The sequence below is a fragment of the Malus domestica genome, chromosome 07, assembly GCF_042453785.1.
Source record: "Malus domestica chromosome 07, GDT2T_hap1".
NCBI classification, from domain to species: domain Eukaryota; kingdom Viridiplantae; phylum Streptophyta; class Magnoliopsida; order Rosales; family Rosaceae; genus Malus; species Malus domestica.
This window is the reverse complement of record NC_091667.1, coordinates 6,337,018-6,361,470: the sequence shown is the minus strand read 5'-3', so window position 1 is coordinate 6,361,470 and position 24,453 is coordinate 6,337,018. Positions and strand designations below refer to the sequence as shown.

At 36.9% G+C, this 24,453-nt stretch overlaps 3 protein-coding genes across 9 annotated transcripts; 2 read left to right on the top strand and 1 right to left on the bottom strand.

The window, feature by feature from the left end:
* The first annotated feature begins 3,512 nt into the window (after positions 1-3,512).
* Positions 3,513-13,053, top strand: LOC103420571 (zinc finger protein BRUTUS-like). 4 transcript variants are annotated; one of them, XM_029105376.2, is made up of 13 exons: positions 3,513-3,773; positions 5,509-5,718; positions 8,789-9,240; positions 9,396-9,621; positions 9,741-9,909; positions 10,019-10,966; positions 11,074-11,143; positions 11,233-11,454; positions 11,538-11,675; positions 11,788-12,022; positions 12,150-12,212; positions 12,335-12,475; positions 12,561-13,053. In XM_029105376.2, the coding sequence occupies exons 1-13, from the start codon at positions 3,576-3,578 to the stop codon at positions 12,795-12,797; spliced, it is 3,309 nt and encodes a 1,102-aa protein (XP_028961209.2). In that variant the 5' UTR covers positions 3,513-3,575; the 3' UTR covers positions 12,798-13,053. The 4 variants fall into 4 exon arrangements, with proteins under 4 accessions (XP_028961209.2, XP_028961212.2, XP_028961211.2 ...); XM_029105379.2 differs by lacking the exons at positions 3,513-3,773; positions 5,509-5,718 and adding an exon at positions 7,867-8,355; XM_029105378.2 differs by lacking the exons at positions 3,513-3,773; positions 5,509-5,718 and adding an exon at positions 7,892-8,364.
* A 542-nt stretch (positions 13,054-13,595) lies between these two features.
* LOC103438845 (uncharacterized) lies at positions 13,596-20,417 on the bottom strand. 4 transcript variants are annotated; one of them, XM_029105380.2, is made up of 6 exons: positions 20,296-20,417; positions 20,087-20,167; positions 19,297-19,417; positions 18,743-19,176; positions 16,819-17,122; positions 13,596-15,062 (listed from the first exon to the last, which is right to left on the bottom strand). In XM_029105380.2, the coding sequence occupies exons 2-6, from the start codon at positions 20,119-20,121 to the stop codon at positions 13,776-13,778; spliced, it is 2,181 nt and encodes a 726-aa protein (XP_028961213.2). In that variant the 5' UTR covers positions 20,122-20,167; positions 20,296-20,417; the 3' UTR covers positions 13,596-13,775. The 4 variants fall into 4 exon arrangements, with proteins under 4 accessions (XP_028961213.2, XP_070680646.1, XP_070680647.1 ...); XM_070824545.1 differs by having other exon boundaries at positions 20,087-20,164; positions 20,276-20,391; XM_070824546.1 differs by having other exon boundaries at positions 20,087-20,164; positions 20,296-20,388.
* Positions 20,418-21,540: 1,123 nt separating this feature from the next.
* Positions 21,541-23,099, top strand: LOC103438844 (beta-D-glucosyl crocetin beta-1,6-glucosyltransferase-like). The gene has a single exon (XM_008377388.3). It carries the CDS (start codon positions 21,581-21,583, stop codon positions 22,952-22,954), a length of 1,374 nt encoding a protein of 457 aa, XP_008375610.3. The 5' UTR covers positions 21,541-21,580; the 3' UTR covers positions 22,955-23,099.
* Positions 23,100-24,453: the final 1,354 nt, after the last annotated feature.

The following is a 24,453-nucleotide window of genomic DNA, read 5'->3' as shown; positions in this document are numbered from 1 at the left end:
AAACCACACTATGGACAACCTAATTTGATATTTATCCACCACCATCCTTCCGCAGGACATTGATCACTTGGACGTCTTCTTGTTCCTGCGTCTCCAACATTCTATTTCGAACCACCGGGTTTAGCAGTTTGATCAACGACATCATCTACATCGATAGTCCTGACCTTGAATCGCTGAAGCCTCTTCTTTTGAAATCACGCGGCGAACCAATACTTAGACTCCGTTGCATTGTCCGATGTGCTTTGGTTTGATCCGATTTCATTTGAGCTAATACCACACCCAATTTCTTAGGCACCTCAATAGTTAATTTATCCTGAACCCCGGGAAATATTCTATTGAATAGTTCAAATCTTCGAAAATAAAGTTCTCTAAAGAATTCCACCAGAGCTAGCAACCTTGGGTCAACTGATTTGCCACTTTTTGACTGAAATCTGTTGTAAGTGTCAACTACGTCACTAACATTTCTCAGGAGTAGGCCACTCTCTAGCAGTGACATATCGTTCTTGGTGCCGAAAAATGAAGTGCTTGCACTTGATGGCTCGTTACATGTGGCAATATCGTCTACTTGTGGATATCCTTCTGGCTTCTCCATGGAACAACCGATAAATTGATATTGCTAGATACAAAGAGGGGAGATTGAGCTGTTGTGTTTAATGGTTGGCTAGCTGAACTTTTAATTTGAATAGCAAATTGATCGATCTAAATGTGTTTGAAAGCGTTTAGGTTTTGGATAATGTTGATGCGCGTTCGTGCACATATATATAGGTGTTGAGAATCTGTAGTTGACTAAGTTCAAGATTTCTAATTAAGCCATGACTTTGTCATGCCAATTAACTAATTAATTAAGCTACCGCGTAGTTGATTAATTCATTATAGATAATTTTTGGATGGGAAGACACACAATGTATGAAAGTCAAATCATGGCTGCACATTTAGGTTTGATCAAAACTATCAACCAGTCAACTTCTTGATCATGGGGCCCAAGAAGGGCTATCTTAGGAGAGATTTTTCAGTGTGACGGGTACACGGGGTGATACACCACGTATTATTATACAAATTGTGGGATATGTGTGCTAAAAAATTAATAACTTAAAATATAAAATTTCACACCACTCCTATAGAAACATGTAGTATACCATTCTCAAAAAAGTGAGTCGCTTGAAAAAGAGAAGCCATCGTTGTTGGTGTGATAGCTTTCTTTGGTCCCACGTCTTGGTGTGTTTGAGGAAACTGCTAAGAACTTTGTTTAAGTTAGATTTGGACCAAATTGTTAGAGGAGCGTAGTTTTGTTGTGGTGGAATTTAATCAAAAGAAAAATGCAGCCTTTGTTTTGGTAAGAACAAAAACCTCAATTACAAAGTCAAAATTGACTTAGCACATCAACATTTAACTGAATAAATTCAAAAAGTTCTCTAAATTATTTTGCATCCATAGTCACTACATTTGATTAATCTCTTAGATTGCCACAGCACCTTGGTCAAAATTCCTCTAGGCACTACACGTGATTTTTCTTCCACCTTTGGAGCCAATGTCTATGTGGTTGGACTAGATTTTGCACTATTCGACTTTGTGTACTAAGCCGTTGGATGTTTGTTAAGATATTAAAATAAATTTCAGTTAGTATTGATAGATGAATGGGATGCAAACCATATCCCTAATCTGAAAGCAAAACAACAGTGTCCATCTCAAATTGGTGGATAAATTCATGCGCAGCCATATTATCCCATTATGGGTAACATCATCTTGAAATTGGAAAATGTCAAGATAATTTGCTTGCATATTGGATAAATTTTAAAAGGCCTACGTGAGATGGAAAAATATTGCGAAAATGTGTAGTCCACGGGATTATATCAGGCCCAATGGAGAAAATTTTGGACGTCCATGGGATAATTTGCAAGCCATTAGCACGTCTCCATTTTGGGATTGACACTTATCCTTGCAGCGAGTTAGACATTTTCCAATCAGACTCATCGGGCAGACTCATCGGGCTGTCAAGTTTTGGCCAATTGATAGATCGGTGATGCAATCTCGTGGGTTTATTCTGGATATAATATTCCTAGGAAAAAATATTTTTGGCGAATTTATTACTCACGGCATGGACTTTACAAAGCGTGTTAGCATTATAAATACAGAAGCATTGACTACAGAGGGAGGACGTTCATCCCAACACATAAATCAACTCTCCATGAGAATCCTCTCATTATATCAAATTTGCGCACGGCCATAAATGATGGAGATGCCCATACTTGTTAATTCCTTACTAGATTAAGTTCTTGAATCTTGCGGAACAAGCACGATCTATCTTAGTGATCAACAGACTTTACCCACTGATTCTGGAACAGGGTGATGGTGGCATCACTGAACCGTTTAGTCAGCTAGCCATTAAACTAACAATTTATAAGTAATAACAAATAACAACAAAGCATTTTATTGAAGACATAGATAACATATATTGATTCTTTGTACGTAAAAAGGAAAACATTGGCTTTCTCGTATGCTCTGAAGTCTACGTAAGTTTCGGAAATATACAATATATAAAGAGAGAATCTAAAAAAAGTAGTGATTTTACTTGTACTCCATGTTACGAGAATAAAAGAGTAAGACTACAAGAATAGTTCTACAATGTCCAAATTTTATGAGTTAAGTAGGTCAATGAGAATTCCTATTCGATCCATTTCTTTTCTTCTTCAATCGGACGGAAGGAAAGATGAGGCATTTGCTCTATTTGCTTCTTCCTCTTCCCGAGTACAATCAGCTACACCCGCCCTTGCACCTCATCAACTGGTTATCTTTTTTCCATTCACTTAGCTAGTTTAGTAGCAGGTTTTTTCGTACATTTTCTAGGATCAGAAGGAACCGCTAGAATTAGTGCTCCCGGCCCGGGGGGGGGGGGGGGGGGGAAGCTGCTCTTGCTTTTGTTCTCTTTGCTCTTTAGAAAAGGGTTTCTGTGAACAAGGAAGAAGGCACGTCTTTCTGGCTCCTTCATCTGCTAATTATGTAACTTGACTCCCCTAATCCTTCAGTTTTTTCACCTTTGTTTGTTGTCCACTTCACATCCAATGTACTTTTATTTGTATCCAATAATACAATATCGATTTTTTTTTCAAACAAGAAAATAAGAAATAAATTGAAAAGAAAAGCATGAGAAGGTTCCTTAGGCTTTCTTCGCCAATTAAGTAACAAAATATAGAAGAGCAGGAGGCATGGCAAGGATCATGCACAATTAAGACCCAAAACCCTCTTATATTCCTGCATGCAACCAAATTTGGTTTATATTATTCATTCTTTCTATTATTTAAATTTTCATTAGTTGAACAATTTTTTCCACATTTGTCCATATATAATGGCCGATAATGGCAGTAATCATGCATGTGTGCGTTTGGCTCATTTGAATGTCAGTTCGTGAAGACATTTTTTATTTTTTTTACGTGGAAAATCTGCGGGGCAGACGATTCCTAATTGATATCAACATCATGTCGTTTAGTAAATCCTGCCAACTATATATGCTTCCCTCCACCAGTCCTCTACTCCGACCTGCAACTCAAATCAACCATCCAACAAAGACTAATTAAGAGATGGCGACGTTGGTAGTGCCCAAGTCGCCGATTTCAGTCATCTTCTTCATTCACAAAGCTATATGCAATGAGCTTGGTGTGCTTCACCAATTGGCAATGGGCTATGCCATGGGCACACATGCAGATGTTGGGGCATTTTTGGAGCGGTGCAACTTTCTCAAATCGATTTATGAAAACTACTTATATGTCAAAGACGAGGTATGTACAAATTTTAGCACTAAACATGTATATATTGTATGTACATTAGTAGCGGAACTTGGGTGGGAAGTGTCTGTGCAGTGAGGCATGCTGAGTGACAAGTACTATCAAGTTAAAACATTTCATTTGTCACAAACATTAATTAAATAGAAAAATTAACCGAACAAAACTTGTCAATAAAGATGGAAAATTAACCCATTGGGTTGCTAATGGGTACCCATTAAGATCCATTTGTTTGATTTTACCTTACACCATTATCACCATTACCAATCTCACATCTATATTATGGTGATATCAAATTAAAACGGGTTTTAACTAGTACCCATTAACAATCAAATAGGTTGGTTAGGGGTAAAAAATTATTACTAATATTAGGATTGGGTCAATCAACATTTTTTTGCTTTTAATGAGAGCATTGAGAGTTCAATGATGAAATTTTTTAAGTGGTATTGACTTTTTTTTTTCTGGATACAATGATATATTTACATTCAAGGTGGGAGATTTAGGTTAAGTCGGATGGGTCAGCCATAATAATTTGGTAGCGGACTCATCATTTATGAGAGTTGAACTTAAGACCTCCCAGTTGAAGAAAATTAAGGTTTCATCATAAAAAAACCAATGACAATATTAGGAGTAATCCAAGTACTTATCTATACTTGCGAAATCTTTTCTTTGGAACACTTTGGATACGATCCCTAACTACCAATGTTCTTTGATTGAAACCTTTGTAATTTTTAGTTTTTGATCGAAGTCCCTGACATTAATGTAATAATGTATTTCTATGTAGGTTATTATATTTTTAAATTAAAAATGAAATTTGTAGTTATTTATATTAATGAGATTTTAAATAAAATACATAATTATGGGATTAAAAATATTAAAGATGAATTATACTTTCCAATATATTGTGTGTATATATATGGGTATGTTCATCAAAACTAACCAAAAAATTATTGTACCAAAACATGGGTACATTTTTCAAAAAGCACAAAAAAAGAAGAAGATATTAGGCTTAATAACATTATTAAATTTCTTCTATTAAATTTGACATGGATACATTCTCGAATCAACGAAATATAATGTACCCATATAAGTTTAAAAATGGATTAGAGAAAAGATTGAATGAAATTTTATATAAAAATGGGTACATTTTATATTAAAAAAGGGTACATTTTTAACAATTGGTATATTTAAGAATGGATACATATAAGATTAAAACAATTTCAATTTTTTATAAAAATTTTATGGGTACAAACTTATTCTAATTTTATTTTTTATTTTTGGAAAATGTTTGAATTGAAAATTAATTAGGAGTTTAATAAGGGTGTGAGTATTGAAACTCTAAATCAATTACTAATTTTTTATATAAAAATTATGTAACTTACATGTAATTCATTAATATATTAATGCTAGGGACTTTGATCAAAATTTAAAAACTAATAAGGTCTTAATCAATGAACATTAGAAACTAGAGATCGGATATTAATTTTTCCCTTTTCTTTTCATGACATGAGATTCATACTTTCAAAACCAGGTACCAGTTGAGAGGAAAAATACTAAGCGGAGGGTAAGACGCAAGTGATATTGGCCTTAGTTTGGGAGGAATTTCATTTTTTATTGACCTTAGTTGAAATTTCATTCAAGGGTTAGAAAATGAAATGTCTACCAATCTATGTCAAAATAAGAAATTATTTATTGATCCGAATTAAATTTATTATAAATTTTGGAATTCTAGGCAATATTTGCAGCTGTCTATACACGGGAGAAAAATATGGCACCCACGTACTTACTTCAACACATTGGTGAAAGGACTGCTTTTGATTACCTGTTTAAGCTGCTAATTTCTAGCACACAAAATGGGGAAAGTTTCCCGACGGAGATGGTGTTCTTTACAGCAGCCTTACAAACATTTGTTGCTCAGTGCATGGCCAAGGAAGAGGACCAGGTATTAGTTTTTTGTTTGCTTTTATTTTAAAATTAATTAATTTATTATATTTTGTAATTCCTGTGTTTAACAATTATTGTTGGAGGGGTTGTTGTGAGGCCAGTCACATAAATACGCAATGATGACCCATGCACTTACCGTTTAGTACGTGGGATGGGACGGGACGGAACAGGACGAGCCGTTCCGTCCCACGGTTGGTGCGCCTAAAAACTGTGGAACGGGTTGTTCCATGGGACGAAATTTGGCTGATTTTTCGTTCCACCTTTTCCTCTTGGAACGACCCGTTCCACATCCGTGGAACACAAATTTATAACATTTTATGACAAAATTTCTCCTTATCTTTTTTGATATTTACATCATCCGTTCCGTCCCGTCCCGTTCCGTCTGCGTATCAAATGGTACCTATGAAATATGCAACTATAATTTTTTTTTTAATTTAATATTATTAAGTGAAGGAGGGAAGATTATAAATTTTTATATACGAGAAGTCCTATATGCAAATGACTGAGAAGTCATATAATTTATATATATGAAGTCAATGATATGCGTTTTCTTTTTTTAATTTCAATTTTTTGGTTTTTTTTATTACCACTCCACATAATGTTGAATACACCCCATATTAAAATTTAATATTAAATGATTTATATACTCTATTATGCAATGACACTTTCAACCTTATAAGGTTTAAATTTTTAAAAAAAATACTAAATGCACTCCAAATCACTTTTAACATGTATATCACAAGATTATTTATCTTCTCCAACTCTCTAAACCACTCCCACTATCCATTGTAGAACAAAAACCTAACCGATGAAACTACAAACACATTGATTGAGAAAAATTATTTTTGACAAACGGAACATGAAATTGACGTTTCGGAAGCTTCACCTTGTTCAAAATGTACTGTCACAGGTGGATGAAGGTTAAACTTCATTGGTGTTAGATTATAGTCATCCCCTTCTTTCGCAAAGAAGCTAATGGTGATGTTGTTTCACAAAAGCCATGTTCTAAAAATAATTTACTGATAAGATAATACTAAATTGCATTTGTGCCTTCAAGAGACAATTTTTGCATTTACAACATGGTGTTTGAGTATGATATGTGATGCATAAAATATCATTTAGTGTGCATCTCATTCCAAGGCCAATACTTTATACTGCCGAATTTAACTACCAAATGGACATAGAGAACCTAAGCTCCTCACATCATCATCTTATTTCCTAAATTATCATTTTTGAGATACACCCCCTCGCAAATCAATGTTACCATCTATGCTCTTAACCCTCTCTATCGTGTCGAAACTTCTGTCCTTTCACTTTTGTAAGGTTCCCTAAGCAGCTTATACTTTCCTCTATTTGAATCCTCTGTAGCAATAAGAAAGTACTTTTATGACATGAATGATTTTGAACGGTACATAGCACAAACAAAAATAAATAAATAAAAGAACGAAATCATTGTGAAGAGTGTGAGGTGTATGAAGAAAAGTGGGGTGAATGGAGAAAATGTAAGGTTTATGTTTGAGTGTGGAGTGTGAGGTTGTTTATGGAAAAGTATGTAGGGTGTATAAAGACAAATTTTAATTGAAAAAGTAAATGTGAGATTTATTAAGAATGTGGGGTGTATTCAACAATGTGTAAGGTGTTAATATAATAAGCCTATTTTATTTTCAAAGGAAGTTAGGTATATCACATTGAGTTCCAATTAACAATTGCATGTCAATTAGCACGCGAATTTTCAAGAAAATAAAATTGTAATGTCTGACGATGATATGCATGTACTTTGTAATAAGTGGACTATATATATTCGCTACAAACATAATATGAATCAGACAACGTGTCTGCTATACTAAACAATTACAAAAATGAATCGGATGACAGCTTCCCTTAGATTTGTGCATCTTCTTGGATAGTGATTGATCCGAAAGAACGAGTATAAACCAACATGTATGTAAATGAAAAATTATTTGTCAAATCGGTTTTCAAATTAGATGACTAACCGGTTTTCTATTTAATTGATTTTTTGTGTAGATGATTTGTAAAGAGAACCTAATTATTGATAAGTTTATTTAGCCACACTGTTAGGTTGACCGAAAGAGTAGTTGGTGTGGGATTAAGTTATACAGGAGTAGGAGAATCGTACTCCTATACAGAATCGGTGACACTGACAAATAGATAGGGTTTTGGCTGTCCCAACTAAAGTCGATTACTATACGTCATTCCTTCGGACCTGTCCCTAAGAACATGCTGTTATGATCCCACATCGACTACGGTGTAGGGATTTTTAAGTCATTGGGGTTCTCCCACCTATTGGACTAGTCTTTTGGGTTGGGCCTTAGTTCCTGACCATGCGGAGGGGACGAACTGGAAAGAGCTATCTTAACAGGACGACCAAAGGGTGCGCCACCGTTAAGAGTGAAAGCCACCAGAGTAAGGACCGCCGTGGGCGTCGGCTTCCAAAGGGTGGTGTAATGATCCCACATCGACTACACTTATGGGGATGTAGGGTTCTTAAGTCCTTGAGGTCCTTCCATCTATTGGACTAATCTTTTGGGTTGAGCTCTTCCTTGAGCTTGAGTACCTAACACATGCGTACACATCTGGGCAATGCACATATACGCATGCAGCATTGTGATTGACTGTGAATAAAGTATTTCTTTACAGGACAAGTTTCTCTCAAAAATACCAATTTGAAATTGAATTAACTATTTTACATTGGTTTTTACCTTAGTTGTTTAATAGCATTTTACCTTTGCGTCCTGGTTCTCGAGTTCATGCTCAATCTCCCTAACAAGTACTTGCATGTAATTCTGCTGCTTTGGATGTTTTGATGTATTCATTTGATCTTCCATGAAAATGAAATATAGCTGAGCGAACCCTTTTCTGCAAGAGAGTTTTGGTCCATAGTTTTTGAAAATCCTCTCATTACACTAATCATTTTCGACTGATTAATGTGTACCATACGTTTGCGTATATGTCTATGCATATATGCATAAATCTATGGCCTTTTTCTTCAATATCCTGGATTGAAATGAAAATTGTTTTAACTTCTTTCGGTGTTTTTAATGCATCAGGTCTTCCCTTTGCTTGCTCAGTTCTCACATGAAGAACAAGCATCTTTAGTCTGGAAGATTTTGTGCAGCATCCCTACTAATATAGTTTCAAAGTTCCTTCCCTGGTTGTCGACCTCTATTTCGCCTGATGAATATCACGATCTGCAAAAGTATTTGAGGAATATAGTTCGAGAGGATAATCTTGTTGAACAAGTTATTTTCGGCTGGATGGAAGGGAAAGATTATTGTGCTAGCATGATATCAAATCAGACAGACGAAACAGACTTTGCATCTGAGTTCTCTGGCGAACATCCAATAGATACTGTAATTCTTTGGCACAATGCTATTAAACGAGAGTTGCATGCGATACTCGAGGAGGCCAAGAAGAATAGTATTTCTGGTGCTGTTACTTATGATCTATTGGCTTTCCATAAGAAGCTCCAATTTATTGCCGAAATTTGTATCTTCCACAGGTCCTCTTGAGCATTAACAAGTGTTAAATTATTTAATTAATCATCAAATATTTCATAGTGCTGTTGCTCAATTGTTTTAATTTTCTGTATTTTTTTTTATTTTTTATTTTTGTATCTCTTCTTTCATTTGAAGTTCTAGTGCTTTTCTTCTGCAGTGTTGCTGAGACAAAAGTCATGTATCCCGCAGTATATGGAGAAACCTTATCTTTTCAGCAGCGCACAAAAGAAGAAAGTTTATGCAAAGAGTTTATGTGTTTGATTGAAAGTATACAGAAGGCAGGAACAATGCCTTCTATTACAGAATTTAATTCAACGATAGCCTCACATGCTGATCGAATAATAGAAACTTTAAAGGGGCATTTCGACAATGAGGAAGTTCAGGTGAGCTCCACTCTTTTAATTATAAATTAGTTTCTTGTGAGATATATTCCGTAGCTTTCGGAAAGTTATGCAGCATTTTACTGTCTTGGAACCATCATCTAAGCTCTCTGTCTGTCTAGGTCCTTCCACTTGTGCGAAAGCACTTAAGCGTCAAAAGACAACGGGAACTTTTGCATCAAAGCTTGTGTGTGATGCCCTTGAAATTAATTGAGCGTGCGTTGCCATGGATGGTAAACTCATTGACTGCAAATGAAGCCAACAACTTTGTTAAAAACATGCAGCTGGCAGGTCCATTTCTGTCCTCTTTTATGGCTTTGTGTTGACATAAATACTGTTCTCGTAATCTATATTTTGTTTATCTAATTTTACGTTTTTGAAAATTTGTTGTTTGATACAGCTCCAGCATCAGATATTGCTCTGGTCGAGATCTTTTGTGGTTGGGCTAGCAAGCCTCTCAATGACAGCTCCTGCTCGAGTGCAAGTGGGCGCTGTCCTGTCAAAAGGTTTGTTAGTAGTGATGAGAAAATTGGTCAATTATCACGTGCTTGGTGTGCTTCAACATTCTCAAGCAGAGACATCTACTCCTCTCCACATCAAGAGAGCAATGCTTCTCACCCTTCACAACCAATTGATGTTGTTTTTAAAGTTCATAAGGCCATACGCCGTGACTTGGAATATCTTGACAATGAATCGGAAAAAGTCAGCACTTGTGATGAGATATTTCTTCAGCAGTTCAGTGGATTTTTCTGTTTCTTATGGGACTTATCCAGAGCTCATAGTAATGCTGAGGACAATATAGTGTATCCGGCACTGGAATCCCGAGATGCACTTCACAATGTGAGTCACTCATTCACACTGGATCATGAGCAAGAACAACTGGCATTTGAAAATATTTCTGGTCTTCTTTTTGAGCTTTCACACCTTCACGGAAGTGTGATAGCTTTTTCTGGTACTTGTGGGGGTGAGTCAAGCGAATGCTTGAGAAAGTACCATGAATTAGCTATCAGGCTTCGTGTATCGCTCAAGTCACTAAGAATTATGGTAGACCAGCACATGACAAGGGAAGAGATTGAATTGTGGCCACTATTTGGATTGCACTTCTCTGTGGAGGATCAAAATAAAATGGTTGGTTTCATACTGGGGACTACAGGTGCTGACGTGCTACAAACTATGTTACCCTGGGTAACTTCAGCACTTACCGAGGCTGAACAGAGTGAAATGATGAATACCTTTAATCAGGTGACCAAAAATACAATGTTCAATGAATGGCTAAATGAAAGCTCTAACGGAAATTCATTCTCAAGTTCACAGACTGGGAGGCTTGAAACTCGCATTTCTCCAAAAGGTTTGTGCTATCTTGAAAGGCTGCATAGATACAAATATCTTATATTGATCTTGTTCTACTTTTCATGTTTCTGTATTTTATGTTAAGTTTGATTGTTATGTTTGAAGGAAGCGTGCGGCAAATTGATCGTGCCTTCAACTCTCATAAGAAGCATAACTTGAAGAATCTAATGTCTAGGTTAGTCTGATGGCAAATATCTACTTTTAGATTTCTTCATGTTCGTGGTCATATTTCTTACATTACAAGCTATTCGGTTTCTATCTCAGTTACTGGATGGCTGCACAGCAGAGTTTTCCCCGAGCTTCAGCAGTAAATAATTGTGAGGGTGAAGATTTAGTGGGACGGTCACCAACATTTCAAGATTCCAAAAAAGGAGTATATGGGTGTAAGCATTACAAAAGAAACTGCAAACTCCATGCCACTTGCTGCAACAAGCTGTTTACATGTAGATATTGCCATGATATTGGCAGTGACCACAAAATGGATTGGTAATTTCTCGATGGTGTAGCTTCTTCTCAAGTTGAGAAATTCTATATATATAGGTAGCTGATGTTCTAGTCTTCTACCGCAGGAAACAAACATCGGAAATGATGTGTATGCGCTGCCTCAATATTCAGCCAGTCGGGCCAATATGCTCCACGCCTTCTTGCAACGGACTCTCAATGGCAAAATATTATTGTAATTCATGCAAACTTTTTGATGATGGCAGGTAACTAAGTTCTCATACAAAATCTGCAGTTGTGAGTTATCAACTTTTCGTATCAGTACACAAGAACTATCTGGGTGAATTACATATGTAACTGTTACTTTTTGTTGCTCAGGAATGTTTATCATTGTCCATTTTGCAATTTATGCCGTGTTGGGAAGGGCCTTGGCATCGACTATTTTCACTGCATGAAGTGCAATTGTTGCTTGAGCATAAGTATAGTGAACCACAAGTGCCGGGAGAAATGCCTCGAAGCTAACTGCCCCATCTGCAATGACTTCTTGTTCACATCAACCTCAAGCATCAGAGCTTTACCATGTGGCCATTTGATGCATGTAGTTTGCTTGGAGGTCTTTATTTATCTCACATGATGATTTTGATACATAATTATGCTACCTTCCTTTTGTTTTCGATAACCCTTATATGAAGAGTTATGAGAAGTCATTGCACTAAATCTCACTCTTTTATTCCGACCAGGCTTTCTCTCGTAGTCATTACAGTACATGTCCCATCTGCTGCAAATCTTCTGGAAATATGATGGTAAGAGAAATTGAGAAATCATAGGCTTAAGTAACATGTTCAGTGCCTGATTCATTTTCTTTCATTCTTCCTGCTTTCTCTACTGTGTTTGCGATTAAAAATGTGGACTAACATATGTGCAGAGGGCATCAACTCAGTCTTCCATTCTGGTTGGTGGTGATGAATCCATGGAATTTTCCGAATGTCATGAAAGAACCCAAATGAAGACTTCACGGACTAAGAAAAAACTCGAAGGAATATTTTCCAGCCACGCAAGTTTTTTGGTAATGCTATATTTCCCGAGTCTAATTATGCTTTCTTCCGAAGTACATAATCTAATACGAGCTAATTTCTTTCTTTCGCCTGCAGGTAAATACGTTATATCATTCTGTGCCATGGTTTGAACCCCATACCAGCAAGCATCCTCGACTTCTGCACCGATTGAGGAAGGGGTTGGAGAATGCGGTTGCAGGACAAAATGGCAAGCAGAGGTTCCTGATGTGTTTTCTGGTTCTGTGCATTCTGGTGCTCTTTTGTGGCTTAAGCAGTGTTGTAATTTTACTTTGGTTCAAGGCATTGGGGAGCAACAAGTACAGTTACCTGTGACAGATCCTGCTTTCTGTTTCCATTAGGCAAATATTGCATAAGTGTTTGGGAGGCAAATTGCTGTAATATGTGTGTAAATTACAGAGTTTGTAATAAGGCATGTTATTAGGCATGTCATGCAGAATATATTTTTCCATGAAAAGACTTCCTTCTTCAACTTGCCAAATCATAATTTTGTTCCATGTAATTTGGGTCAATTTATTGTTTATTGAAGGACAATTGTTTAATTCCATCAAATATTTTCTTTTTGTAATAATGAGTGTGCGCTCTGTTACTATGTATTATGTGTGAACGTGCACCCATATATGTGAGAATGTGTTGTTCTGCATTGAGAGTTGCGAAACTTTGTAACGGATTTGAAGGAGTTAGATCACTCCCCTATTGCCAATTGGTTTTACGCTGAAACCTTCGTTCATGGTATCACAGTCATGATTTTAAGTCTAACGACCACATGCGCTCTAGCGTCATCGTCATTCAAAGTGGGAGATGATTTCACCAAGTGGATCCGTTTGTTGGGTGGATGATTTTATTAATACATGAACTTAAATCACGTGAGAACTACGTCTAGTAATATTTCTCTCCACTTTAAGTGAAAGTTCTCAAGTTCAATTCAACATAAATTGAGGTTTGGCAATCTATACGCCCACAAAATTAAGGTAAACACGCCTCGAGAACTTATTACCCTTCGGCTTTCCTTCGCAGACTGGTCAGTTTCTCTTGAATGCAAGCAAAACTGGAAATTTTCCAACAAAATGAGTGTTGGATTGTCAAATCCAGAGATCCAGAGAGCAAGGACCATGTTGAAATATGCTTGTTGAATGAATGAGCCGTTAAAGGAAACAGAAACCAGAACAAGATGGAAGCACAAATGGTGGCAGCATTCGTGTACAATCTGTCTCCTCCAACAAATAATTTACAAAACCACCATTCACCACTAAGCTTCACTGTGACTATCTAACAATGGCAACCTACATGCTACTATCTGTACATACTGGGTCGAATGTGATCGTAGAACGAATAACCATCTGTTGGTGCCCCAACTGGCCTTCTTGGTAGGGCTCTCGTTAATGTTTCACCGGAGGTTATCCAGGGTGTCGGGTCTGGAACAGAGGGATAGCTGGGATAGGGAGGATTGGTAAATCTCGACGAGGGTAGACCCTTATCAAAGTAAGGATCAAGGTGTGGCAGCGGAGGAGAAACTCTTGACCCAGATTCTGCATAAAGCCCACTCGGAAATCTGTTTTCAGCTGGAAAATTTGATCTAGTATCGGCGTAAGGGCTACTGGGAAATAGATCAGCAGCATTAGCAGGAAAATTTGATCTAGTCTCAACATAAGGATTGATGGCGAACCGATCAGCAACACTAGTAGAAAAAGTTGGTCTGGGCTCAATGTATTGACTGGTGACGAATCGATCAGCAGCATTAGTTGAAAGGGTAGGTCTGGGCTCGATGTATTGACTGGTGACGAATCGATCAGCAGTGTTGGTAGAGAAGGTTGGTCTAGTCTCAACATAAGGGCTTGTGACAAAGAGATCAGGAGTTGCTGAATCCCTAATTTGAGGAAAATGCCTTGCAGACGGTAAGCTAGAACCAAAGTAGCTATTGTGAGTTGCAGCTTCTTCAACTGCAAAATCAGTTGGTAGTCTGAAAAGCCCAGCAAACCCAACAGGAGTCTCTACTCTGTCTACAGTTTTCGCAGCGGGAATAGGTGATTCTATGGACTTCTGTGGAGATGTACCATTTACTAGCGGCAATCTAGTCATCGTCTGTTGCAGTGATAGCCTTGCTTGTTTAAGTGCATCCAGCACACCACCTAACTTATCCTGCGAGTCATGAGGCACCAATGCATATAGGTCGTTTCTGCTCCCTGAAGCACTTCCTTTATTAAAACCATTGCCTGTATCAGAAGAAGAGGCATCTGATGTATGTTTGTGGGCCGATTGATGCAGAAGTAGGTCAGGGTGGGAGCCACGTGAAGTGTGCCGAGCATAATTTTCTGGGCTCTCTTGATTTTGCTTTCCATTTGCAGTAGGGAATGCAAATTCTTGAACCTGTGAGGAAGCAGCAGAGCTTCTATTCAGCTTATCCTGCAACCCTCCGGTATCTATATGTGAAGCTGGTAGAAAACCGTTTGATTGAATTTTGGCTGCTAACTTTGACTCTTGAGCTTGGGCAGCAGCCACCCTGGCAGGAGATGGCGTTTGTACCTTTATCTCATCTCTTTCCTTGGTGATATCTGAATGGTTCCCAGGGTCGCATGAATCCTATATGACCAAAAACTCACCAAGTCAGTGGATAAAATTTCCAAACATGAGAAAGAAAAACTAAGAGACTTTATGTACTAAAACCCATTACCATCGTTAACAAATGCAACCAGTAAAGTGAATGACTGCTTAGAAACAAATGTTACTTGTGCCAAACAAAATATCACGGGGAGAAAATCACCATGCTATATGTTCATTCAAAACTGATTAATTAGTTTTGAAGCCTAGTTCGGTAAATTGATGTGTGTTTATGTTTTTTTTAATTTTTTTTTATAATCTTAAAAGGCCCACAGAAAGTCCTCGCTCAAATGAAAAATGCATCGAAGAAATGAGGCTAATGCTGCATCATCCATATTAATCCCCAATATACTGGGTAGAAAAGCGTTTCAAAGCCATGAAAGACGAATTAACATCTTAGGGATGTGGTGGCTCCTATAAGCCCAAATAATAAGACAATGCCAAGCTAACATGAAACTAGCACGTACCTTCCTCCAGCATTTTATTGTTTTTCAAAAGCAGTTGATAGTTTTGTTATGATATTTGGTTGGGAATTGAAAACTTTTGACAAAGAGTTTGGTGAGAGTAAAGAGAATTTTTTTGGACAGGGATCAATACAAATTCATAGATAATGTCATACAAGAGATCTTGATGACACTGTTGAAGATGAGAAAAGTAACCCTAAAGTCCAAAAAACCTGATGAATTACTTAGAGAAAATTGATGTGAAGTTGTCAAATATGTTGATAAATCAGGTTTGAAACTTTTAATTTGATGTTGCCAAGAGCTAATTTCTCTAGTAAATCAAATGAAAACTGATTTGAAGAAACTGTGGGTTGTGAGATTGATTAAGGAGAACGAAAGTAAATCTTCAAGAATAAATACAACTGTAGCTCCTACATATCTCTTCGAAAATTGAGGAAGAGAAAAGAAGGGAAATCTTTAATATGATTACTATTATTTACTTCTCGTTTTTTGGGGAAGGACACGAAGAACCAAACCAAATTTACCAAACGTAAGAAATCTCAATTACAGCAGAATACACAATGCCCAGAAGCCGAAAGGAACATTCAAGGTATGAGGTTGTAACTGGGAATTGAACTAATGGCAACATCATTGGTGGTGACTATTGGTAATGGCAGTGCTGACCAGTGATGGATGCAATTAGCAACAGTGAAGTGACGACTGTGCCATTGGTTGTATTTGCAATGGTAGGGATTATGTTAGTAGTGAGCCTAGTGACTAGTATTATGACAAAGGGATGATGACCCCATGATAATTTTGACCATGGTGACAATTGAATAAGTTGAGTTGTCAGCTTCAAGTAAATAAGTTCTTTGGAACCAAATGTTTGAACTTTTATGTGGTTTTTCACCAATCAAAGTAAGCCATGGCCTATGGACTACGAAACATACTTTCAGAAATTAACTAACACAAATACTCCAAAACTAAGCTATACACTATCAGACGTAATTCAAGAAACTAACTGATTAAAAATTAAGATGTTCTAGAAATAGTCTAACTAAACTTGCTGAGTTATGTTGCAGAACTTAAAATCGGTCAAGCATACCTAAAACAACGGAAAAGGAAAATTATACAATCATGGCAACAATTATGGTTTTGTAGCACACTATTATAGAGTGTGTAAATCCAAAGGGCATTTATTCCAAGGATTAAGACTTTATGTAGCACTATAGTGGTATGCTAACTTGAAGCAAAAGCATTGGTCTATGATATGAATAGATTCATATGAAACATACCGGTGTACTGGTGTTATTTTCTCTAAACTTCTCTTCCCATTCTCTTTGAGCCTTCTCCATCTCTTCATTTTGACAAATAAGTTGCGCCTGATGTTCTAGTGCTTCTTCCATATCTTTGTCTCTTCCATGCCCGCTGAAATCCAGGTCCCTATTTCTTTGATTTTCTATGGTCCCTGAGAGTGCATCATTCCCTTCTCGGAATTCAGAACTTTCTCTCACTTTCTCATGCCCACTGTACAGGCCATTTGAAAGCCCTTCTGAAGAAGCAGAAACACCATTTTGTTGAGAATCAAACTTGTCTGATCTGAAAAATACAATAAATCATTATATTTAAAACTATTGTATTATACAGAACTCCATAGTACATAAACCAAGAACTTTTCAGGAAACTCTGCTCTCTCTTTTTTCTTTTTCATTTTGTCTCTGGAGTTATATTGTTGGGAGAAGAACATAATTGATAGATTATGAACATTATGAGGTAAATAGCATGGATTATGCATCAGCGCATGTAGCATTTAATGCAATAGATATGAAAAACCAGTTTCAGTCTGCAATTATCTTTGTCAGCTAGAAAACTTTGGGAGGAAGAATGGATATTCCAACACTCCTCTATATAGGGTTAGGATCCGGGGACACACGCTTTGTAGGGCCCACTTCAAAATGTATTTCAACGATCCGAACCATCTATATTTTAGTACATCATTCATAGATCATCCTTGCAAAAAAAATAGACAAATCAAAAACCCTCAAAACATTCACTTGTAGTGAAGAAAATGGACAAAAATGGTTCTACGAAGAAACAACTAAATTTAATCCAACGATCATATGGTTTTGTATTTGGGTGATTTTTGGTAGACATGACCCTTGAGGTAAGAAAAGATAGATGGTTGGATCTTTGAAATGCATTGCGAAGTGGGCCCCACAAAAACATGTCGCAAAATGTGTGTCCCCAGATCCTACACATATAAGTGAGGCCATCAGTATATAAGATAGGCTCATGATAATTTTGACCATGGTGACAGTTGAATAAGTTGAGTTGTCAGCTTCTGAGCACAAAAGGAGACGAAGAATGAGCGAGGCCAGTGAAGCAGTAGACATGCTTTTGCTTAGAACTGGAGCCATGGAACCCTAAACCAAACAGAAATAGTTGGGTTGGCTGAGAAGGCGATAATTCTGTTGTGCCAAACACCTCGTCTTTTCTCAAACTTCTTATCCATACTTTTCAGACCTTACAGAGAGAGAAAAGAGAGACGAGGACGAAGAAGGTGCACATGTGAAAGTACAATTTTACCCTGCATTTAATGGACATTTAATGGAAATCACTTTTGGACTAAATTTGCTAATGGACTACGTCACAGGGGTTTAAATCCAATTTTTTTACCACAAGGCTATCTTCCGAATACCTTATGACCACAAGGACCATTTATCTGATTAAGCCACACACACACACACACACACACACGTTCTTTCTAATTTTTCCATAATAGGTTTCTTCAAATATGCATATACGTTTGAAGTTAATAACTTTCTTTACATCAATAATACTTAGTTTAAAAGCAAACATAATAACAATAACAATAATGTTATTAACCATAACAACAATAACACTTAGATATTAGAAAATTGGGCTACTGCGGTTAATAATTGATATCAGAAGTCTTAGGTCTTTGGTTAAAGACGTGTCTCTATAGTTAGATTTAGATTAGACTAGTATTTATACTGCATCTCAATGGATAAAATACTTTCAACTTCATTGAATCACCTTCAACTGGATTAGGAAAATTTATTAAAAAGGATGTAAACACTATATCAAATAGCGAAGCACCTAAACCAATACATACATATATCAAATCGGCAGGCCTATGAATATATATACTTTAATATGCACAGAAAACGAGTAAAGTAGTAAGCCAAACAAACCAACCTTGTTTCCTTGTGCTTTATCTGGCGGCAGGATTTTCCAAGGTGATGTCTTGGAGAACTAGAACCCATGGATGAAAAATTGCTACGTCTTCTTGTGGATAGATCTTTATACTTTTCCCGTGAACGTGGAGATTCAATGCGCCCTTTCCAAGACAAGCTTCTACCAGGTATTAGAGAAGAATCAGCATCAGAACCCGAAAGTTCCTCCTGTTCATTTCTTCTCGCCTTCGAAATTACAAAGCTTTCTTCTTCATTTGTCAAGTTATTACCCACTTTGGATTCCTGGTGTGTTTCCTGATCAGAACTGGAATCAAATTCCTCGGAAATGTCACTTCCTCCTTGGTTCTCCAAAATGGCAAGAACATCTGCTGTGGCTTTCTCAGCCATTTTTCTTTGAAGAGAAACAATCTTAAGTTGTTCCTCCATTTCTTCTACCTAAATTGTAAAAAAAAAAAAAACTAATATTGGTAAAACTAATGAAAGTGAGTGAGAGTTCTTTGAACAACAGGTCTGACATTAAAAAAATCCACAACATTCCCATATCCTGAAATATACCATTTTTTCCAGCTCATCAACTCTCTGTCTTGCACTTCTTGCAACGGACCTCTCGGACAGCAACCGTGCCCGAAGAAACTCAATAGTCATTGCAGTGGAATCCTCCATGACGGAATTACTCCTGATTTACATGGCAATAATTAGGGGTTGAAGCACTATTATGCCTCAAATAAAACAAAATATCACTCTTTCGAACAAACTATAAGAACGAAACACCAACCCTCTAAATGTTTTTGTGGGATATACTAATCTCTAAAGGAAACAATAAAAAGTGAATGCTGCTAGTCATTCATAGTTGAATGGGATCATATATTTCATCTTTGAGAAGAATACAATAAGAAAAATACGCATCAGCATCAAATAATATGGGTGGACATTAATTTGATCTTGCAAATATTGAATATCACATCCATCATGCCAAGCATCAATACTAAGCTCTGCTAATTAAATTCCTAGAAAATGGAATGGCATGCTAAAATTTCGTAATCTCCTACATTTTCTCATCAACAAGTGTGCAGACAACTGATGAATAATGAAATTCATAGTCATACACAATTTAAACCTCAAAACCACAAAAACACCTGTTGATCTTCGCATTTGTAATTTCTGATTCACAGATTTTTTTCGGCTTCATTGAAATCGAAAAGGTAAAAAAAAATGCGAAAAGAAACCGGCACAGTGAAGGAGAAAGCATAACACAGCCCCCGTGTGACAGAACAGTTCAAACATTGAGATCCTCCTGAAAACGAAACAAAAACAAAGAAATGAGAGATACCCAGATGATCCTTACCTCTGATCTTGCGAGTCCTGATTAGAATTGTGCATTCTAGAGGAAGATCAAATGAAACCCCCAAACTTCAAAATGGCGCTGCTGCAACCATGACAGAGATTAAACATCAAAGAACTTGAATTGAAATTGAAGAGCATCCAGGTGAGAGATTGCGAAAAGTAAAGGGGAAAAGGGGAAAAGAGAGAGAACCAGGGTACAATTTGGCTTGCCTTAGAATGTAAGCTCCATGAATGATGAATCCACGGAGGGAATGAACAGAGGAAGCTTCTTTCTCACGACCATTTGAACGATGAGGGTGCAAAAGCAACAAGCCAATGATGCCTTTGGTCCATTTGGGCCACCGTGTCATTTTCGATTAATTTTCAATGGGGTTTCATTACAAAAAATAAGAAGTAACGTAAGTGAGAGATTTCAATTCTCGTTAAAGTTGAGTTTGAATCAAATTATTGTTAGTTTATTATGAGAATAAGATCATTCCCTCCCCCTTAACGTAGATAATATCGTTTGTAAAAAAAATCATTAAAACTAGTCATTTAGTACTACGATCTAATTATATTTATTTTTATTTGTAAGTGACAAATCTTTTAGCAGGGTGTCAACAAATTTTAACAGAGGAAGAATAAAGAGATCGCCTGGGTTAGGAAGGAAGATAAAGAGGGATTTTAGTAGGGGTAAAATTAAAATGATAATAGTAGGTTGGATTCTTATCAAAAACGAATTTGAATCACATTATAATGGTAAGTTTAGTCTATGACTTAATTCACTCTCTCACTTTTAGTGTAAATAATATCGGTTGTTAATAAAAAAAATCATTAAAACTAAATTTAATAAATCTTTATTGATGAATTACTATCTCACTATGAGCAATACTAAAAAATCATTAAAACTAAATTTAATAAATCTTGTGGACATTTGATTCGACGGGAAATCAGCATAATTTTTTATATTCTTGAAGATTTCTACAATCTAGGAATTGGCATGCATTGTAAGTAATCTTAATATTTAGGTTGATCTTGCACATCCGAAGGATTCATCAACAGTGAATAAGAGGGGCAATTAAGTTTAGATAACATGTCATCCTCTACAAGCTAAGGTGCAAGTATTAGTTAATAAGGAGGACGTGAAAAGTGTGTACATTTCAGATGCTTTGCCTTTTTATTTGTTCCACCGATGGTTGTGGCTGTACTGTACATTGTGGTTGTAGTTTGTCATTTTGTTAATTTGTTGCTTTTATCTTATCAGACCAATTAACACAAAGAAAAAGAATATTGTAGACTTTATCGGCCTTTGTGGAAGAGTTTATCCGAACTAGGACGCCGATTCAATCTGGAATTTACGTATGCACTTACACCAACCATGCACATGAAGCTTCCACGTTTCTCTTCTCAAGCTTTTCATGACTCATCTATATATATCTTGGCATTTACTCATCAGTCATCACCGTCACTTCTGTCTCGAAAACCAACATCTGAGAAATTAAGAATTTAGGAGTCAATGGATTCTGTTCAGCAAAGAAAAACTAGTGTTCTCATGCTTCCATGGCTTGCTCATGGCCACATATCTCCATTCCTAGAGCTATCCAAGAAGCTGACCTCTAGGGGGAATTTTCACATCTTCTTTTGCTCCACACCTGTAAATCTCAACTCCATCAAACCAAAACTCCCTCAAAAATACTCTCACTGCATTGAGCTTGTGGAACTCCATCTTCCATACGATGAGTTGCCTGAACTGCCACCTCACTACCACACTACCAATGGCCTCCCACCCCATCTCATGCCCACTCTCAAAAAGGCCTTTGACATGGCCAGCGAGAACTTCTCCAACATCCTCAAAACCCTAAAACCAGATTTGCTCATTTATGACTTTCTTCAACCATGGGCACCCTTTAGAGCATTGTCAAAAAATATTCCAGCAGTCCAGTTCTACCCTAGCTGTGCTGCCATGGCTTCATTTGGTAATCATCGCCGTTGTAAATCCCCTAGTGCCAGATTTCCTTTTCCTTCAATCTATCTTCGGGATTATGAGTTAATGAAGTTCAACAATTTGGGAAAATCTCCATCAAATGGCCTCAGCGATGGAGAGCGTGTACAGAAATGCACCGAACAATCTTGTAAGATCATTTTGATAAAGACTTCTAGAGAGATCGAAGCAAAATATATCGATTATCTCTGTGGTTTATTGGGGAAGGTGATTGTGCCTGTTGGTTCACTGGTTCAAGAGCCTTTAGATGGAGAAGGAGAGGAAACAGAAATCATAAAATGGCTAAACACTAGAGAAAGATCTTCGGTCGTGTTTGTTTCCTTTGGGACTGAGTACTTTTTGTCCAAGGAGGAAATACAAGAGATAGCTCTTGGGTTAGAGCTCAGCAACGTTTGTTTTATTTGGGTTATTAGGTTTCCTGTGGGCGAGACAACTAAAATTGAAGAGTTATTGCCAGAAGGGTTTATGGAGAGAGTGGGAGAGAGGGGAATGGTAGTGGAGGGTTGGGCTCCACAAGCAAAGATATTGCAGCATTCTAGTATTGGCGGGTTTGTGAGTCACTGTGGATGGAGCTCTGTTATGGAGAGTATCAAGTTTTGTGTTCCAATTATAGCCATCCCTATGCATCTGGACCAGCCTCTGAACGCTAGATTGGTAGAGGAAGTCGGTGTCGGTCTGGAGGTTCGGAGAACTGGAAGTGGCAGCCTCGAACGAGAAGAGGTAGCAAAGGTGATCACAGAAGTTTTGGTGGAGAAAATAGGACAGATTTTGAAAGGAAAGGCAATGGAATTGAGTGAAAACATGAAGAACAAAGAGGATGAAGAGATGGATGGGGTGGTGGAGGAGTTGAGGCAACTCTGTAGGACAAGGGAATCAAGTAGCACATAGGATAGGACTCCACTTTTCTACTTTTAAACGGTGTTAATCTCTCTTTGTATGAAATAACTATTAGATCGTTATCCTTGAATAATGTCTAATCGGGTGTAAGATTGAATAATATCGAATAAAAATGATTCAACTGGTTGTGTAAGCACATTAAGTTCTTTTTTAACTGTTTCTGTGTCACAATGATGATCTACTTCAACATGACGGGTTTGATGAAGTAACACGCGATTACAATCAACGAGAATAGAACCATATTATAGCTTAGTACTTACTTTACGAAATATTCTTTACACTTCGACTTTTACTTATTTAATTTTTTTCAACCTCAAAAGTTAAGTCCACTTGTTTTGCACTATGCGACTACTATTTATGACAATCTCTATTGAAGATGCCCAGGTGTGAAGTGGGACAGAAGGGATTTTATAATTGAATTGGAATTTTTGATTAAGACGATCTTTTCATTTTCAATTTTTTCTTTTATATTGAAAAAGTAATACGAATGAGAGGTGTTAAGCTTTTTATCATCCTGATGTTGAGATATTTTTCTGCAGGACCTTCCCTTCAGTATCGTCACCGCAGTAGAGTTTGACCACCAAGTTCGGGATGGATTGATGTGGTTCCTTTACGCCTAGGACACCAGAATATCGAACCATGAACGAAGAAAGGCATGAGAGAAAGCATATTGGCTAGTAATTGTTGTTGGAGAACAATTCAGAAATAAATAAAAATAACAGAACTCAAAATTATAAAATTTTATTAATCAAAATACTTGTTGTGCAGGATGAAATACAGAAATAAATACAAGAATATCAATGTTACTAACTTGATTACAACAGGTAGAGGCTAACGCAAAATCTATGTCCTTCGAACAGTATTTTCGTCCCACTCTTGTGCTTGTGGTTCTACAACGTCTGCTCGACTAGGATACAACTACCTAATTCTACAACCCGTACTGGAGTATAGAATTCTAACAAATTGCTTTGTGTGTTTACTCTCTAAGAATTGTGTACAGAAGAAAAAGAGAAAGAAAAGATGATTTCCAATGGAACTGAGGACTCCAGTTATATAGGCTCTTTCATACCTCTTCAAATACCTTTTGGATGTATCTGAAGCTATACATCTCTTTCCAAAAAGTTGTATCTATCAATCAAAATATTTTTAATTAATTTTAATTTAAAACTTAATTCAAAAATTAAAACTAATTAATCAGATTAATTTTAATTCTTAGGCCCCAAGTGCCACAAGGCCCAAGGCCCTTGTCTTGATTAATTAATATTAATTTATATTAATATTATGGTATAATCATCAAGCCTAATTCACACAACTAGTGGCCTAAGCCTCAATCCTCATTCCAAATGGTCCAACATCTAACTAATATTGTAGAAGACAAAACATTTATAAAGGTCAAAGGGAATCTTGTTTTTTCTGATGTGGGACAAGAGTCTCAAAACTCTAACAATTGTGAGGCCCAAATTCTTGACTAGAGGGGATACCAAAGACAT

Coding starts and splice junctions, on each gene's coding strand:
- LOC103438845 (XM_029105380.2), bottom strand. CDS start 20,121: ATGCACAATTCTAATCAGGACTCGCAAGATCAGAG. Junction 19,418..20,086: donor CAGGACTCGCAAGATCAGAG/GTAAGGATCATC, acceptor CATGTAAATCAG/GAGTAATTCCGTCATGGAGG. Junction 15,063..16,818: donor AAAATAACACCAGTACACCG/GTATGTTTCATA, acceptor TTGGTCATATAG/GATTCATGCGACCCTGGGAA.
- LOC103420571 (XM_029105376.2), top strand. CDS start 3,576: ATGGCGACGTTGGTAGTGCCCAAGTCGCCGATTTCAGTCATCTTCTTC. Junction 11,455..11,537: donor AGTGACCACAAAATGGATTG/GTAATTTCTCGA, acceptor CTTCTACCGCAG/GAAACAAACATCGGAAATGA. Junction 12,476..12,560: donor CCAGCCACGCAAGTTTTTTG/GTAATGCTATAT, acceptor TTTCGCCTGCAG/GTAAATACGTTATATCATTC.
- LOC103438844 (XM_008377388.3), top strand. CDS start 21,581: ATGGATTCTGTTCAGCAAAGAAAAACTAGTGTTCTCATGCTTCCATGG.